Source organism: Passer domesticus, chromosome 3 (assembly GCF_036417665.1).
Source record: "Passer domesticus isolate bPasDom1 chromosome 3, bPasDom1.hap1, whole genome shotgun sequence".
NCBI classification, from domain to species: Eukaryota; Metazoa; Chordata; class Aves; order Passeriformes; family Passeridae; genus Passer; species Passer domesticus.
In genome coordinates this window covers 6,911,060-6,929,749 of record NC_087476.1, presented here as the reverse complement: position 1 = coordinate 6,929,749, position 18,690 = coordinate 6,911,060, and the positions used below count along the sequence as shown (strand labels likewise).

The 18,690-nt window shown below is 41.8% G+C and overlaps 1 protein-coding gene across 5 annotated transcripts in view; it reads left to right on the top strand.

Moving 5' to 3' along the window:
* Nucleotides 1-18,690, top strand: part of PTCHD4 (patched domain containing 4) — a 92,753-nt gene that overhangs the window by 7,251 nt on the left and 66,812 nt on the right. For 2 of the 5 annotated variants that reach the window (XM_064411754.1, XM_064411753.1), the window contains exon 2: nt 17,818-18,298. In XM_064411754.1, coding sequence (XP_064267824.1) covers nt 17,818-18,298 — 481 coding nt within the window. The other 3 variants (XM_064411756.1, XM_064411757.1, XM_064411755.1) reach the window with 3 other exon arrangements.

Genomic DNA, 18,690 nt, shown 5'->3' with positions numbered 1-18,690 from the left:
CATATTCTCAGAGAAGAGAGGAGAGGAGAGGAGAGGAGAGGAGAGGAGAGGAGAGGAGAGGAGAGGAGAGGAGAGGAGAGGAGAGGAGAGGAGAGGAGATCTTTATATGCGGTAGAAGTGAGAGGATCCTTGTAATGACAAAATTAGATTGATAAATACGGCCTAAAAGAAGTTCTTAGATTATTTAGCATACTTTATGCATGTGTGGGTATACATTTACAGGCATATCTTAGCTGGCAAAAATTGATGTAGATAAGGCTGGGGTAGGCATTTGGAAAACAGTAATCTAAGAGCAAAACCCATATTAAACCTCTTCAGACATTGAGATAAAAGACCTCTATGTAGTGGTTATTACAAAAGGACCCGCTGACTGGTTTTCCAAGGGAAGTGAATTGAGTTGGGGAAACCGTGATCTTGCATTTGTATTGAAAGCTTTTAATTTATGCAGGCCCCACGTCCACTGCCCCTTCATACTGCAAACAGTGAGACGTGATTGGAACTTGAGCTGTAAAACAGCTTTAAATACAAAGTCTTCAACAATGCAGGAAAGCAGATACTCTGAGTGATGGAAAGGAGAGGGGAAGACAATGAGAGGCCGAAGGAGCAAGCTATGAAGTCTTTTATGCCTCTTTTTCTCACTGTGTTTGTCCTGTTCTCTGTTTCTCTACCTGCCAAGGGGTGAGGTGCTTGTGTGGGGCATAGACAGTAAAGGAAGTTCTTGGAAGTGAGGCTGTGAAGCATCCTACAAAGAGAGAGAGCAGTGACCGAGCTCCTGAGCATTGCAGAGATGATCACATGCAGTGACACGTGTCACTGCCCTAGCCCTGGACCCACTGGGAGTGAATTGGCCTCACTTAACACTGCTCAGGCCACTCGAGAGCAGGAGCTTAAGGTGAAGTGCTTGAGATCTCTGAAGACACTCACAAGGGTGAGCTGGTGGCAGCGGGAAGATTTCCATCTAAAAAGGTTTACTGTAGGATCAGCTCAAGAGAAAACTGGCAATCATTTTTTTGGTGGCAGCTCTGGTATGAAATTTTGCTGGAGTTATTTGTCTTCTCTTTAACACCACTCATACATTGGTAGACAATTCCTACACAAAAATATTCCTGCATGCCCAGCAGCAGCTCTGCAAGACACCAGACAGCCTTCACAGCTGTGAGCTGGCCAGATCAGCTTTTCTCCCCGGTTTTATATTTTGCCACCAAACACACCCTCCTCCAGTCCACTCTTGACAGCAAACTGGCATCACAGACAGGGTGAGCATGAGCTGTGAGACTGGCATGTCACTAGCTGGCTAATTTGCAGAAAGTTTTGGTCTGATAATGATCTATAGCTAAAAAATTAGTTGGCACTACATGTGTGTAACATCTCCTGAGTAGGCATGATGGCAAATATTTTAGTGGTTTGCAGACCAATTCTTCTTTAAAAATTACACAAGCCTTAAAGCCTGCTTGTCTGTGCTGAGGGCATCTGAGAAGGTAAAGGGCAGTCCTGCCTTCCTGCCCCACACCTTTGAAGGCAACAGACACCATTGAGACTCCTAGTGCTGCGCAGTGTAAGCAGAGAGGATTAAAGATCAATCTCCAGCCTGGCACAGTTATTTCCTTGTGCTAATGGTGGGGCACCTTGGAGGCCCCATTAAATACTTCCACGGGGAAGCCCAAACACCTGACATGTATCTCTCACAAGATGTAAGGATAAAAACCACCTACAGGGCCAGTTCTGGGCCACCAAACCCTCATGCCCAAGTTTGGCACTGAAACAAGAAATAAAGGCTTCTCTTACATTTTGTGTAATTTCTTCCATCAGCATTACACTGGCGTTGTCAGCCTGATGGGCCGGTGTTATTCTTGCCACATGCATGGTGCATTTTTGCACACATGTCAACATCTTCCTAAAGGGTGTTATGATTCAGTGATGGCCACGGAGGGTTTTGGTCCTTCTGTTCTAAATGCTGAATTGCCTGGACTAAATTATGCATTACCTGGATGGCCCAAGAATCTTCAGCTGCATCTTTTTCTATCTGAAGTTACAGTACTCTTGAAACAAAAAGCATTTTTGAAACAATGTCCACCCTGCCCCTAATTGCATTTTGAAGCATGGAAGGATAAGGGCAGACTCCTACAGTTTCATTTTGACATGCTCCTAACAAAATGTTCCCAGTTTTTTGTATTAAAAGGGGTCATTCTAGGTAGTCTTCCAAAATTATTCCAAAAATATTTTTCTCTCACGTTATGCTTTAGATTAGAAAATAAAGGAGGAAAAAAAACCAAAGTCACTTTAAGAGGAAATTTTTCCTATATTCAAACTCTAGGGAAGGAAAGTCACAGCAAAATAAACTCACCCAGCTGGCTGAGGACATGGCCCAGTGCCCCTGCACATGGATTTACCCACCAGGAGGGTGCTCTGGCTCTCATTAATGCAGTTTTACACTGAAGACCAAGGCACTGTATTGATGAGACAAGTGATCCTGGCTTCCAGTTTTCCAAGCCCGTCTAGTTTGTAAAAAATTGTGCGGTTCATTAAGAAGAAAGATGTTGTTAGCAGTATTTCATTATGCAATTCCATCTCTTTGACAGAATCTGTAACTTAAATATAAATCACCTTTTTCCTAACCATTTTTCCAGGATGATTTCTTAGTGCAGATTTTAATACATTAAACAAATACATTAACAAAGTCAGTACCGAGTAGATGCAACATGGAAATATTCATGCGCATTTTTCCCCTAAAATTCATAGTTTGGTGTTCATGTTCTTGACTCTTTGAGTGAGGTTTTATTCACAAATAAGCACAAAACATCCCCCAAAAGACATTTTTCCATATAGACTTTTTACATCCAGATGACAAACCCACTTCTCTTCAGGAATGCCTGGAATATGTGGTAATAATTATTCTTACAGTGGTGTTTCTTTCTTAACTAACCTTAATTTTCCTGTCCATAACTGATTTTCCAAGTGCATGTAGAAAATACTGGTCACCCAGTTGGTGCACAACAGATTCGTCATTGTAAATGGCATAGAAATTTGGGACACCCACAGAGAAATGTGAACATTTCTGAAGATTTACAAATGTCTTTCCACTCTTTTCTATCCCCAGGCTTCAAGATTAGCACAAGCATTAGGCTTTAGGTAGATACCCTAAAATAAATTTCACAAGCTTGACAAGCTTAAGAGCTCCCCTGGTCTCATAAAGCATTTCATTCTTGGTTTTGGGAATTCAATTTTAAAGAAAAGGGTGGCTTTTTTTTTAAATACTCCTAAAAGAATAAAGCCTGTATCCTTACAACTTTTACCATCTTCTTGCCTTAATTATCGGATTTTGGAAGTGGGAGAAGGAGGACATCCTTGAAGGGAAATTTATCTCATATAAATGTCAAATGCTGTAATTACATATGATCCATGGTTTTTTCATCACAACATTCACCTCAAAAGGCAAGTTAAAACAGATCATTTGTCACTACTTAACAGATCTGAACAAAGCTCCTTTAGGAGCTATTCTGATACTTCCATTGTGGAAAACCCGATTGCATTTTAAAACAGTAAAAATAACAAAGCAAAATAAGGCAGAATGGGGTGTGTTTTCATTTCCTATAGAGCAGCTAAAGAAAAGGTAACCAGGATAGGGAATAGCCCAGAATGAAGCTCAATTTAGGTTCATACCTAAATTATTTGAATTGGCTTTTCCCACAGCCTCTTCAATGAGGATACAACAAACACAAGGGACAACATTCCAGATGTTTGCTAAAGGAGAAGTTTGGGCTGTGGGATGGTGGTTTTGGTATAGGGCTATGCATTCAAGAATTCATATTCTGCTGTGACTTCTCCTTTACATTGACTTTTCCCATAATAAAGGAGGGCTGTGGTGCTGCTGGAGAAATTCAAAGAGCTGTTGGAGTTTTATGACACTTTTCCATGTAACATCAAGAGGTCAAAAACATAAAAGCTTTATAAGGTCAGTCTAACCCATTCCCTGGCCTGTGCAGGATTATGAGGAAACCCTAATAGAGAAATTAATTCAGATTGGCTTGGATGGGAAATCAGTCATGTGGGTTGGAAACTGGCTGAAAGATTGTAAACGAGGAATCATGATAAATGATAATGTAACAAGTTTATGGAAGGTATCTTGCAGGGTATCTGGAGAATTTGTGTTAGGTCTGGTCTCATCTAACATCTCTATTAATTATCAGGAAATGGAATTGAATTGCACAGGAGTGAAGTTCACAGATAATATTAGGCAAGGAGGACATGTCAGCAGCAGCTGAATCACAAAATTTACACAGACAGATCCAGAGCAGTTAGAAAGCTGAGCAGAAAATAATACCATTTTCTGAAGAGCTTTGTTTGCATTCTGGTGCCTAAAGGGCAACATAGGGTCCTCCCTTGGAACTGATTCATGTTAGCTGAGTTCTGCCAATCTCAAAGTGAAGGAGCAGCACTTAAATGACATTACCAAGGTCAAACACAAAGTTGATGTTGAAGTTGGAGTTTTGCAGCCCCCAGAGAAAAGGCACTTACTTTTACCTCTGACTCTGACACTGCTTTGCAAGTACAGACATTTCAGTACTCGATGTTCCCCTTCCTCCTTCACCTTCTTGCAGATGAAGCTCAGCAGGACACACACAGTTCCCTGTGTAGAGCTTGAACAGTGCTTTGGAGGCTGCAGAGGATGTGTGAAATTGTCAGGGAAGCCTTGATGGAATTTTGCTTCTCTTTGTTCCTTTTGTTTTGTTCTTTTCTAGAATGAAACAAGTCCTCTTCTGGAGTTTTGTGCTGACTGTGGATTTTTGATGGGTGATTTGATTTGGATTTGGATGATTTGTAAAAGTCCTTTTGCCATGTTCTGCATTGTTTGATTGTTCCCCAGCACTTCAAATTTGAAAATCCTCATACCCCTAATGTCATAAATTGGCTTCATTTTGTCCCTGTTGAATTTTGCAATTTCTTAATTGTATTCTGGTTGTGCCAGTGGAAAATTATGGTAGCAGACAGTCCTAAAACTCAGTTGAACAGGATAGTTACGAAGTATTCAGCTGGATCATATCCTATTTCTTGTCCAACTTGAGCATGATTGCAGAAAAATTGTCTAGGAAATGGCTGGTGATGTCTGTGAAAAGAATTGTGGGGTCAGGCCATTTCTTCTCCTCTTTTTGTTCACAATGACAGGGCCTTTGCTGCAGAGGATGGGACCTGGTCTGGTCTTCAAGGTCAGGCTGGGACCCTTCCAATGAGGGTCTGTGGTGGAGCAATTTGTGGGTGCTCATGCAGAGAGTCACAATAGCAACACATCTGTTTCCTCTATTATGAGCCCTTTGCTATTTGCTAAAGTGAGCCCAGTGTGCAACCACAGGATAGAAGGGTGAACTTCCAGGAGTAATTAATTTCAGTTTTTTTTAAATATCTACTTAGGACAGGAGAAACTCACCATTCAAAGACATTATGGACCAGAGAAATAATATTCATATTATGTATTAATAATTAATTAATAATTTCGGCTGGTTAAAATTAGGTGAGGTGAATGACACTATACTTTTATTTCAAATCACCCAAAAAAAATGTTCCAAGAAATTTCTGTAAGTATGAGGATATGCTAAATCTAGAGATCTTTACAGAAAAGGCTCACGTCAGATTAAGATTTTCCAAAAATCCAAGGGAATAATCTGTGTTTGCACTGACATGAGAAAAAACCTACCAGAATAATTTCACAAGGAAAATCAAGGCTCCTTCTCAAGTCCATTGCAACTTTTTCTCACTCCAAGTCTCTGACAGGGCTTTGAAAAACTCTTTTTGGAAATTATTATTAGACAGTTGCAAAAGAACTAAAATACATTAATCTGAATAAGGAATTAGCTCCCACTGAAGGAACTGGAATTAAATGCCATCCTCATCCAAAATAGATTGCCAGATATTGGCAGTTTATTGCAGCAGGGAGACAGAGATTTTGCAGAGTGCTCAGAAGACAAATGCTGAAATTCCATCATCTGGAAGTGCTTTACCATCTGATTACTCTTTGGCTTACACTACCAGAATTTTTCCCTAAATATTTGCTTAAAATCCAAAGGTGGCTAGATACCACAAGGTCCCACCATCTGCAACATTTTTGTTTTAGAATTAAAAGTCCAATCCTTCCTGTTCTGCCAGAACCAAAACCTTTCCAAATAGACTACACTAATATAAAATTGAAAAATCACTTTGCACAGCAGGTGATTTTGAAAAACCTTTTTTGTTTTTTAACATATATGCCATTACAATAATTGTAAAATGTATATTTTTTGAGAAAAGCTTTGATGTATTGTAAGGAAACATCTGAAATAAGTTAAAAAGATGTTTGTTAATACTAATATTATTTACAGAGAATTTCTGCATTTCTCCAGATGTGTTTATACACAGTAATTAAATATTAATCTTACTTTATATCTTGAGCTCATTCTTAACAGCAGCACTACATTAATGTATACTCTAGGAACACACATAACCTAACTTCAAGCATTTTATGAAGTACATAAACTAAGCTTTGGGGCATTTAGGCTTTAGGAGGACTAAAATACCTAAGAATGAGATTCAGTCCATGTAAGATAAAAATTGCCCTCCAGAGGTGCCCTGTTTTCCTGTAGCAGCCAGCGAAGTAGTCCTGACATTCCCACAGTAGTCCTGACATTCCCAACCTGGTGCCTTGGTCAGGCAGCCTGGCTCAGGACCTCAGAACCTGAATTGTGGCTTCTCATGCTTTGTTCTGGCTGAAGAGGCACATCCAAATCAGAAACTCTCCTTGAGGATAATAGGCATTGTGTATCCAGAGTAAGGACAAATACTCAGCTGTGAAATACAGCCTCCTTCAGGTGTGGCACAGCTGATATCACCACCAGACTGGGGGGTCTGAGCAGAGAAAATTAAAGAAACCTTCTGCCAGATGGCAACAAGGAGGGCATGAGGGGATTAAATCTTTTTTTTTTCCATTTTTTTTGGGTTTTTTTTTCTTTCTCCTCCTGTTCACTTTGCATAAACCTGGATTATTTTTCCAATCCATTTCACTACACACCACATGAGCAGCTGCTCCCAAGCTTGGCAGGGAGGAGATGCAAGCTTAGGACAGAGAGGAAAGGGACCTCTCCTTTGGCAGCAACACCAGTTCACACTGAGAAATACAGCTACTAAAGAAAGTCCAGCACCAGAATGGGAAGATTTGTGGAGCTTGGGCAGCTTCTCCAGCTGTGTGTATGCACAGCACCTTGCACAGCAGGGTCCTGGGCCCTGCCAGAACCTCACTGGTGACCAATGATTACGGTCTGAACCGAGACCCCAGCATGTGCTGCACTTTCTTTGTGTCATCCCAGCACAGAGGCTGCATTGAGATAATTTTCCAGGCATGCAGACCTTGTTCAGTGGCATCCCCTGCAATCTCTAGGTGAAGGGTTTGGGATGATGTAAAATTTCCTGATTGTCTCACCCTGTTGTTTAACACTGGCATATCACTGCAATGTGCCCTGTGCCGAGATGGTGCAGGTAACCCTCTCCCACAGAGTGTGACTGAGAAAATACAGAAATCCAACCCTCCTAGTGCCCGTGAACTTCCAGTGGAAGAGCTCTGCAGTGATCAGAGGCAATGGGAAGCCCAAAGTGGAGAATCATAGAATTATTTAGATTGGAAAGAACATCAAGTCCAACAATTAACCCAACACTGCCAAGTCCCCCACTAAACCATGTTCCCAGACACCACACCTACATGTTTTTGAACAATTCCACATTGATGCCATGGCATGATGTGGCATTCCATGCCATGATGCCAAGGGCTTTACTTTTTTAACTGGGTTAAGAATTAAGGAAGACGTGTTAGAGGATTGCACATGACACCACCTTCATCTCCATGGGCTACTAAGAATACCATTTTACCATGAAGGGTACACATGACAAGGTGATCCTGAGACAGAATTTACACATACAAAAGCTACCTGCTGATGTTCAAATGTGGGTGTCAAAAATCTCTATGAATGTACTGAATTCAAAAGTACCCTGGGTGGGAGTTAGCAGAACCCCAGATTTAGTTAGATTTTAATGCATAAACACAGGCCTACTTAAATGCCTCATTCCCACTTCCCCTTCCCAGATCCTTGTCCAGCACCATGAAAAAAAAGAAAAAAGAATAAAAAAGGAAAGCATCTGAAAGTAGACATTTTTTTGGCTCTCTCCAGCTAACAAATGGCCAAACTCATTAAAACCCAGTGTGTGCTGGAGAGAAGGGAGGGATGCTTCACGGTAGAGAAATTGCTGCACAATGCCAAATTTGAGAATAATAAAAAAAGAGGGAAAACTGATTAATTATCTCTTAGAAAAGAGGAATTTTCAGCTAAAATTGTTAAGTGTCCTCAGCTGTATCTGCTTTGTGCAATGACTTGTTATATCTTACTGAGAGATATTGTGAGAGTAGAAGTCCCTGCTAGGACTTGGATAAGAGCACAGCAGCATCTTGTATTCAAAGGCTGGTTTTAGCTAATCCAGTTACCTGTAAATTAACCTCAAAACCATTCTAGCCTCAAAATCTTGCCACATCACACTTGGCTCTATCTGATTCTCAGTTACTTCTTTTCTTCCTGCCTTTGATAGAACATTTTTACAGTGTTTTAGTACTTTGGCTGCTGGTCCCTGGAGAAAAGAGGATGAGCAGAGACAGAAAAAATTAAAGAGATGTTTGCCAACATAAAACATAATTTAAAAAGAAAAAAGCACCCTTTTCTATGTCATTATTGAAACTTCAGATTGTAAAAGCTTAAATGATTCCTGTGGATCTGCTTTACTGCTCACTTTTTATTCTCTGCTGTTTGTTTCTTAACATTTCCTTTAAATGAAGTAATAAAACCAGGCAAATCCAATCCCTTTCACTTTCTGGCAGGTTTCCTTCCTATTTCTTCTGTGTATTGGACTTCAAGTGGTGTAAGGAAAGCAATTAGAAGAGGCACACAGTGGGATGCTCACAAAGCAAGAGGGCCCACAAATATGTCAGTGAAAATCTGTATCCTCTCTTTAGAATCTCCTGTTAGGGACAGTCACTGGATCCTATTCTCATCCCCCCAAATCTCTTTAGCTTGGGTTTATGGAGTATGGGATGAAGTTTTTCATGCTGTTTTACACTTTTGTTTTTGCTGATATGGAAAGAAAACAAGAAAGAAGTCTTTCTGGTGTATTCTGCTGTCTTTTTTAATTTAGTAATTAGGATCTTGTTTAATCTATATCTCCACGGACCTCAAGAAATCTTAAGATTAAATATTCCCAAGAGATAGAAAGAATCTTGGTCAAATGTTGTCCTGTTTACTCCATTTGGAGAAATGCAAGACACTCCTGAGATAACAAAGCTGTTGAATTTCAGTGGGGTACAAAGATAGCTTTAATTCATTCATTCCCTTACTTTTTTGTTGCTAATATAATTCAAATCACTGCATATTTATGAGAAGAATTTATCTATTAAAAAAATTGACCAGTTCTATTCTTCCTCCTCCTTCCAAGCAGCTCATTTCATTCCTTTTTTTTGTTGTTGAAAAGATGGAAAATTAACAATACTCTGAGATTCCCAAAGGCATTTTCTATCTGTGTCATGAAAGACACTGTCTTGGTGCACCATAATTTAGAAATGGACAGAGAGTGAAAATTGGGCTAGATAGACCACTGGTCTGCACTGAAAAAACACTTATTTTTTAACACTTTTGCAATTTTCATCCTTTCCTTTGAACATTTTTAATATTACACTTAAGCTGTGGAGGAAATTAGAATTAATATAGAGCATTCATTGATTAAAAGTATTCATGATATAGATTCATAGAGACTGCCAAACATGACAGACAGTAAATGCATTCTTCAAACACATTCCTGCATATGTCAGTGAGAGTGTTTAACTGTATATATCCAAATATTGGTGTTTTATGCAATTCCCTCGAGGCACTGCTGTCAATGACTCATTCCTGTGTTTCTCCTTGGTACAAAAAAATTCTTTTGGGATGAAGAGTAGCTGTGGCAAGACCCCAGAGACAAGAAACTTTTTCTGTTTTTAATTGTACCTGGGCAGTTTTCATGGCTTAGCAACTGGCAGAGGCTTAAATATTTTCTCAGTTTGCATAGGTGGACAGTCACCAGGCAATGCAGAAGCTTGGATTTCCCCCCACCTGGTGTCTCCTTGCAAAATTTCTGATCTGCACTGGCTACTTTTACCATCATCTTTCATCCTGGAGATTTAAGGGCCAGATGCAGCCATACCTTTGCTCTGTGATTCCTCCACTGGCAGGGACAGGCTGCGAAAAGCAGAGGCTGGTCCCACGGTTCTGCCTTGAGGGCTTGTGGTCCTGGGCAGGGCAGAGCACAAACTCCAAGGTCAGTGAATGGTGAGGGGGCAGCAGGAGCTCTGTGCCTGCTGGAAACAAGAGGACAGTCATGTTTTAATACCTGACCTGGTAGATTTACACACCCAGGGTAACCTACAACTTCAGAGGTCCTGCTGACACAGATCTCCTGTGAAAGGTGAACTTGTGTCACCTACAAGCCTTCCTGAGTCACCCACCTTCCTCCTGAGCGAGCCATCCCAGGGTCCCCAGGCTGCTGGGCATCCAAAGAGAGCTGTGCCCTTCACCCCTGCACCCATCTCATGGGACTGGGGTGCTGACACCTGCTCACCTGCCTGACAAATCCGTGCCAAAGCTGTCTCACTGCTGTGCCTGTGTCCTGCTCCTCATGCAGGGCAGAGAAGAAAAAGGGAGCGGGATCAGCTGTAGCCCAAAATTATCCCCCAGTGCTTGCAGTTCTCTTTGTGCTGTCTGTGACCCACCCCATCTCCCAGCACCCTTCCCACCTAAGGAGATGAATGATCACAGCCCACGTGGGTATTGCTCATCAGCTTCAAGGACACCACTGTGTCCTTGGGTGTACGGGTGCTGTTCAGGACAGCTGGGGACAAAGCTCTGCCAGGCAGTTAATCTATTCCTCTTTTCCAAAAGGATCTGGGATGGGATCTGAGATGGACTGAATGGGAATCTGACCTTGTGGGTGAAGGGATCAGTTGAGCAACAAAGAGCTTGAAGATAGGAAAAAGAATGAAGGGGGGTTGCAAAGGATGTAAAGATGAAATACAGCCCAGGAAGGAAGTGGAGTGAAGCTGGTATAAGAGGGAGAGAGCTTATCTTGTATTTTCTTCCCAGAGGGATGTGCAAGGGAAGCAGAAGGTGAAGTTAGAACCTTTTTTCCTTCCCTTCTGTCCTTCCCTTGCCTTGAGAGATGCCCATTGAGGGTGATGGGACACAGGGACAACTTGTCCAAAGAGATGGTGGATGCCCCATCCTTGGAAACATTCACACCTGGATTAGACGTGGTTGAGCAACCTGACATAGATTAAGATGTTCCTGCTCATTGCAGGGGATTGGCCCAGGTGACCTTCAAAGGTCCCTTCAAACCCTGACCACACTGTGATTCTCAGAAAACCTGACAGGGTGACACTGAAGGAACAAGGTGAGGAGTACCACTCAGAAACAGCCTGAAGCTCTTTCCAAAGAGAAAAGCTCTCTAATGGCAGTCATACTTTGCTATTGCACACTTATGAATTCTTCCATAATTTGATTTACTTCTAGGGATATTTCTCTTATTCTCTGTTATTAATACTACAATATATTACTCTTAAAACATTTTTCATCTGTTCTTGCTTCTTTTATCAAAAACTAGAAGCTGAAAGCTGTTAAGGGTAGGGTTACAGGCCCAGAGTCATCAAAAAGAGGTGCCAGATGGTTTTAGCTCCCTTTTGGGTGCTCTCTCTTTCACTTAAAAATCACCCTAGAAGTCCATGATTTCCCTGGAAGGGGCTGAAGGGCTGTGGGTTGGTTAACCAGCAGAACATGTCTGTGAAGGGGCCGGCATGAGCCATGTCTGCCATTGTCATTACAAGGCAGGTCAGGCAGTTTTTAGCATGATAAAATCTGGGGTCAAGTCTCCAGTAAGCTCATGCCTCTGCTTTAAGGGGAGAGAGACAGGCAACTGCAGAGAACAAATCTGCTTCTGACCTGTACCTCAGGACAGAGCAGATCATCCTTTAGATGTACCTGAGTCTTCACAGTGATTATAAACCAAATTTTCTCGGCCAGCTGGTGAGCTGAGCCTCATCATTGCTGGGTAGCCAGAAATAAATGAATTCTTCTTCATTGCAGCAGAGAGTTAGACAATTATTTCCTGGATAACTTCTCGTGGCCACTTTCATACGTTTTTGCTGTGTGAACAGACCCCTTGACCATGGCTCTGTCCCTGCTCCCAGACAGACAAGATGCAGCTCCACCTCAAATGTGCTGCCCTCAGTGTTCACCTGCTCTGGATGCTCCCTCCATCCTTCATCCATACACAACAGCTGCACAGCAAACAGTGCAGGAGCACCTACACGGCTGCAAGGGCAGGAAAACTGCTACATAAAAACGTGGGGAAATGCTGACATGAATCAGCACTACGTGTTTTGCTCTGGAAAGGAATGCTGCAAGAATTTTTCGTAATGAGTGGCTGTGTAACAGGGATCAACTGGTACAAGACCCCCATGCATAACTGTACTACTGTACTAGGGACAGGGACAGAAAAATCTGTTTGATTGAGGAGAAAAAACCTTCCTCCAAAGTTTTACAGTGAGGCTGAAAGGAACATGAGCAGCCCAATATGTTAAACCCTAAATGAAAGGGAATTTAAATTTTTTATTACTTTTTTTATCTTGAAAACTGACAGCTGGCTGAAAAGCACCTTGCTTCATCCTAACTTCTGTGGTTTTTAGTATAATACTTTCTGTGACCTACAGTAGAGTAGGAATGTCCTTATCAGAGGGAGAAACAACTGCATTGATTTCATTAGGATGTTTATCACACAATGTATTTCAGCAGACATTCCTGGTTGCCCTCTGTCGAACAGTTTAAGCTTTTAAGATAAAATAGCATGCAAGCAGGATGGTATGCTTTATCCTAACATTTCTATAATGTCGCTTGATAATGATCTATCACTCCAGCTGATGAGAGGAAGCAGTTAAAGAAAAACAAAAATAAAGATAAGTTTGCTGGCTAAGGTCCTGAAGGTGTACTTGAATGAGAGTGATCAAGCAGTAGGGAACGAGGGCTCCTTTCCTCATTGCCAGAGATCTGAAAAGAGTTTTAAAACCCTCACCAGCCCAACCTCTGCTAAGCAAGGTGCTAAGGAGGTAGAAGCCATGCCCTCTCAAAAATATCTCAAACCCTCCCTTTTTCCTGTGAGAGGAAAGACAGAGGAGGCTGATGCCATTTGGAGCAGAGATGAATGATAGAATAATTTGTGTTCAAAAAGACCTCTAACATCACCAAGTCCAACCACTGAGTTGCCGCTGCTAGGCCCACCACTAAACCCCGTCCCTCAGGGGTTTTGGAGTGTCAGTCCCCACAGCTGGCCCTCCCTGCCATTCTCTGCACTGACTACAGCCTTTCTTTCTAACTTTAGAGGGATTTTGGACAAAGAAAACCCCCAGCAGAGGGCAAGGCCCTGCCCAGGGCTGGTGCTGCAGTGACCACACAGAACCCCCAGGTGGGAGCTGGGCCTGCAGCAGCTGCCCTGAAATTATTAAGGAAACAAAAAAAAAAAAAAAAAAAAAAGACCACAGGTAATTTTAGTAGTGAGGGAGTATTTCTAGTGTCCCTCTGGGCTGCGTGCTGAGAGGATCTGTGCCTACCACTATTATCACTAGCAGAAGATATTTAGCTCAGTAGGAGCAGCTGGTTTCCTTTAGCCTGAGAGGCCCTCAGCTCTGGAGCAAGTCAACTTCCCATGCCACTTCTTAGGAAATTAAGGGTCCAAGCATCCTTTATGGATAAGTTTCCACCCTGAAACATAGTAGAGGTTTATTCTGTACCCATTCCTTCACAATTAGTGAATCTTACTGCTGAACAAACAAGGAGTTTGGATTTTCAACCATAATCAAGGTCAGGTCTGCATCGACACAGGTGGCAAAGTCCATCATGCTGGGGGGAAAGGAAGGTGAAGCTGTTCATGCCTGTCGTCTTAGTTCTCATTCTCCTCCCTTTCAGACCCTAAATATATCAAATGGCTTTGAGGCAACTAGAAAAAGAGAAGGGAGAACACAAAAAACAATTTAATAATGTCCATTGAAGCAAAGAATTTTGCTTGCCCCCTGTTTTAGATGAAATATCACATGCCCCAGCAGGTGATCTATATTTCATTGCATCTTTAAAGATGCTCAGGTCTGGAGAGAATTACCTGCCATCAGAATCTGGAAGAATAGACACTGCTAAGAACTTCATCAGATATTTTTTTTAAAAGTTAAAAAAGAAAAGAAAAGAGAAAGACACATAGACACAGCCTGAGAATTTGAAACAAGATTGCAACCATGCAAATGACCTTGCTAAAGCCAATTAACATCTTCTGTTGTAGATCCTCTGGAGATACATGGGTATAAAATAATGTACAACCAATAACTATTATTATTACCCATTTTGGGGGGTTTCTTTTTCTGTAGATAGTATCAAAGAGTAGCAGCAGATGTAGGTAAAAAGTGTAAGGGGTCGGTGTGTAGTCTGAAACATCAAAACATGTTATGAAAAAAACAGCAGCATATACCAGAAAGGATGCACTAATTATCAGCAGAAAACACTTTTTTTTCCATTAAGAACTGTGTGGAATCTTATTCAAAACCTGTCTGGCTCTTCAGGCATCACTTACATAAGTCATTGTGGCACATTTTGTTTACCAGACCTTAGGCTTAGTTCAGGAGTTTAGCCCTTCATGCCTTGTTCTTTCACTCAGTTGGTCCTGGAGGACAACAGAGAACTTGGGGCAGTGAATAACTCCTCTGAAGCTCCCATGAGACTCCAAGAACAGGTAGGTCCCTGTCTTGGACTCTGGGAGGTGCTGAAAATCTTGTTAGCATCACTGAGTCTCTATTTTCCTACACATCAGTTGTCATTCATATAATGGGGTGAACAGAAAACTGTTGTCCCCCATATTTCTTCTGCTCTCCTCTCTAAGATTGTAACCACTGCAGAGAAGCTGTGGTTGCCCCAACCCTGGACCTGTTCAAGGACAGGTTGGACAGGGTCTGTAGCAATCTGGACTAGTGGAGGATGTCCCTGCCTGTGGCAAGGGGCTTGGAAAGAGATGATTTTTAAGGTCCCTTCCAATCCAAGCTGTTCTATGATTCTGTTATTCTCCAAGAGCTGCATCAGAGAAAAGCCCCATTTTCCCAAGTGCCGTGGTGCCACGTTCATGTTTAACTGCAGCAAAGACAAAACCCTTGCTTAGATAGGAAACAGTTTGCCTCCAGAAAGAAGGGAATGAGACAAAATGTCCTCACAGCAATCCAGCGCCTGTGATTTCCTCGATTCCATCTGAAAGCTTACTCTCTATTTTGCTGACATATGAGCTGGGTGCCCTATTGTACATCAGTGTAAAAAATAGCTGTTATCTGCTGTTTCACAGGAGATACAGCAGAACATGACTTATTTGTGCCTGCTCTGCTGCCTCCTTTGAAATGTTGCCGTCGCTCGCTGCACCCTTCGCAGGGGAAGGCAGATGGTCATCACAAAGTTTCCCATAACCTTGCCGTGCCTGCTGCATAGTGAATCAATGAAACCTGAATTACAGTGCTCTGCCTGGGCTGGGAGCTGTGCTGCTACAGAATCCTGCAGCGCCTGCAAGCCTCTGAATGTCAGCCTTGCCCAGACACTGGAGGAAATGGGAAATTTCTCTCCAAAATTTCAAAGCGGTGCCAAGTGGGGATTTTTAGCTGCAAAGTTGCATCCAGTGTGAGCCAGGACTGCATTGCTCAAGCCTTAATTGCCAGCTTAGAAATGCACTTTTTGTGGGTGTTTGAGTGTTAGGTGTGACCTCTCCTTAGAGAGAGTAGGAATAAAATATCCAAACAGGATTCAAGCATGAAATGCTGGGAGTGAATATTTTTTGGAGTCTGAACAGCAGCAGCTGCCCCTCTGTGCTAGCTGTCTCTGCTTATGTGACATTTGCAATGAGGCTCCAGGTGATTTGGGAAGCTGGCACTACACTGCAGTTCACCTTTTGTGTCAGCTCATGCCAGGATACCCTTGCCAGAAGCCGCTATTTTGGTGGGAAAAAACAACTGGGAATAAGGGAAAAAATGAACTTCTGAAAAGCACTTTGTCACGTTCCCTGGGCTGTGACAGGCAAAGCTGGGAACAGCGTGAGCTCCTGCCATGAAAGTAGGCATAGGGAGAAATTTCTCAGTGGGAGGATTACCTCCTTTACATACCTGATTGAAGGCAAGGTGAGTACATAAAACATTTTAAACAGACTCCCAATTTCTGACATTTATTTGCTCTATGAGTCAACATGCTGGAAGACATCTAAATTTTATAAAGCCTCATTTTGCTGATTTTTCCTTAGGATGGGGATCATTGCTTTGAGCAGGTCTGGCACTTTCAGATAACGACCTGCATGCAGCACAGGTGCTTCTACAAATGGGTAATGCTGGATGCAGTACATGTTAAAGTGAATCCCCCAAATGGTTTTGGCCTTTTGCAGATGACTGCTTCCATGTGTGCATGTGAAGGGCAGAGCCTCTCCCAAATTCAAGCTTTCAGCCCATTCCAGCAGTGTGCCTAGGCAAAGGATTTTGTCTCATATGAGATAGCACTGCTGCAAGGTAGTTTAGACATCAATGCCTTGACAATTTTATGTTTTCATTAAATACAAGAGGAATAAATCTGAAAACTTATAATTTACGTTGAGGAGAAAGCAAAACACTATTTGGTGTGCAAAAGACAATCCCTGGATTTATAATTTTTGATCAAAGAGATTACTTGTGCTGGGACAATTTTATCATTGAGTCTGATTCCTCAGTTTGCAACTGGATTTCATCTTCTAAACCAGCACAGGCTTCCCCTGACTTAGAAGGGGCACATACAAATATCCTGCAACCAGTGGCTACAGAGAGAGGACCTTTCTTACAGGACTTTTCTTATTAAATCCTTCCAACAATAAAAGAAAAAAAAAACCAAAACAAATAATTGAGCCAGATAACTTTACAGAAAACAAAGGCCTGGTCTTTATAACAGACAAAGGCTGAGTGGACTTGTGTCCTTTACTGATTGTCACAGAGTTTGATATGTCCTAGCATTTACTGAAATAAGTGAGACCAGAGTAAGGTTTATACTCTTGAAATGTATAAAAAAACCAATTCCTGGTTAAATTTAAGTTTAAGATAGATTTTTTTTTCTGTGCCAATGATATAAATCCATGAAATCTCAAATTAACAATTCAAAACATCTGACTTTAATTATATTTTTCTAGAGACAGAATAGCTATTAAACTTTGTGAATCTGTCTGTATCCTGAGGAATCAGTATTAATTTTCCGTACATTTCCAACTTCTAAAAATCATTTCCAATGTGTCAAGAAATCACAAATCATCCAGAAATTATTCTTCATCTCAAAATTTTTGTAGTAATTGGAGATTTGTCATTGTCCATCAGTTAAATGAGGAAGGTCATCCTCTCCCACTGGGTGAGAAGCTTGCATGCAATATTTTGGTCCTCGGTATCTGGGAATCCCTGAGACTGCAATGAATATCTGAGCACTCACTGAACTGCAGCACAGAAATGCAAATGAGCCTATAATGAGTAAGACAGAGTTGTGGCAGGGAGCAGGGACAGATCCCAAAGCCCAGGGGGGTGAATGGCAAGGCTCCTGTTGAGTGCAGTGATGTCTGAGCAGAGCTCTTGGCATGTCTGTGAGAGGAGACAGAGTTTATCTCTGCATCACATCACAAGCACAATAACCACACGCTCATCTTTTCTGCTTTCTCTCCCAGGATGGAAGGAGCAGTTTCATTGGCCACCAGCTTGGAGGGGTAATGGAAGTGCCAAACAGCAAGGACCAGAGAGTCAAATCAGCCAGAGCCATCCAAATCACTTACTACCTCCAAACGTATGGCTCTGTCACCCAGGACCTCATTGGGGAGAAGTGGGAGAGCGAATTCTGTAAACTGATGCACAAGATGCAGCTGGATCACCAGGATCTGCAGCTCTACTCATTAGCATCCTTTAGCCTCTGGAAGGACTTCCACCAGACCAGTCTCTTGGCCAGGGGCAAGATTTTGGTGAGCCTGATGCTGATTCTCCTGACTGCTACCCTCTCAAGCTCCATGAAGGACTGCCTGCGTAGCAAACCTTTCCTGGGACTCCTGGGAGTGCTCACTATCTGTATTTCCAGTGTCACTGCGGCAGGGATATTTTTCATTACTGATGGAAAATATAATTCTACTCTGTTGGGAATCCCTTTCTTCGCTATGGGTAATTATTTATCTTCATAATAATAGGATTAACATAGTTTAATGACAGAATTGTAAATTACATCCTGGGTTATAAAGTGCAGATTTTACTTTGAGTGAAAGTCTAAGTCATTTTCATCTTTCTAAATTGATCTGTGCCTTGCCAAAAAAAAAAAAAAAAAAAAAAAAAAAAAAAAAAATTGAAACAAAACAAAGCAGTAGCAACAATAAAAAGCAAATTACATTCTTGGAATCTCAGCCAGCATGAGAGAGGGGCAGTTCTATTGATCTCTGTTACAGAATGAAGGAGAAATTGTTATTGAAAACTAGTCAGCTCAGCAGACAAAATGGATATATGTTGACCCAACTTTGGTGGGAGGCCAGCCAAAAGAGTAAGTTAAACAGGAGGGTACC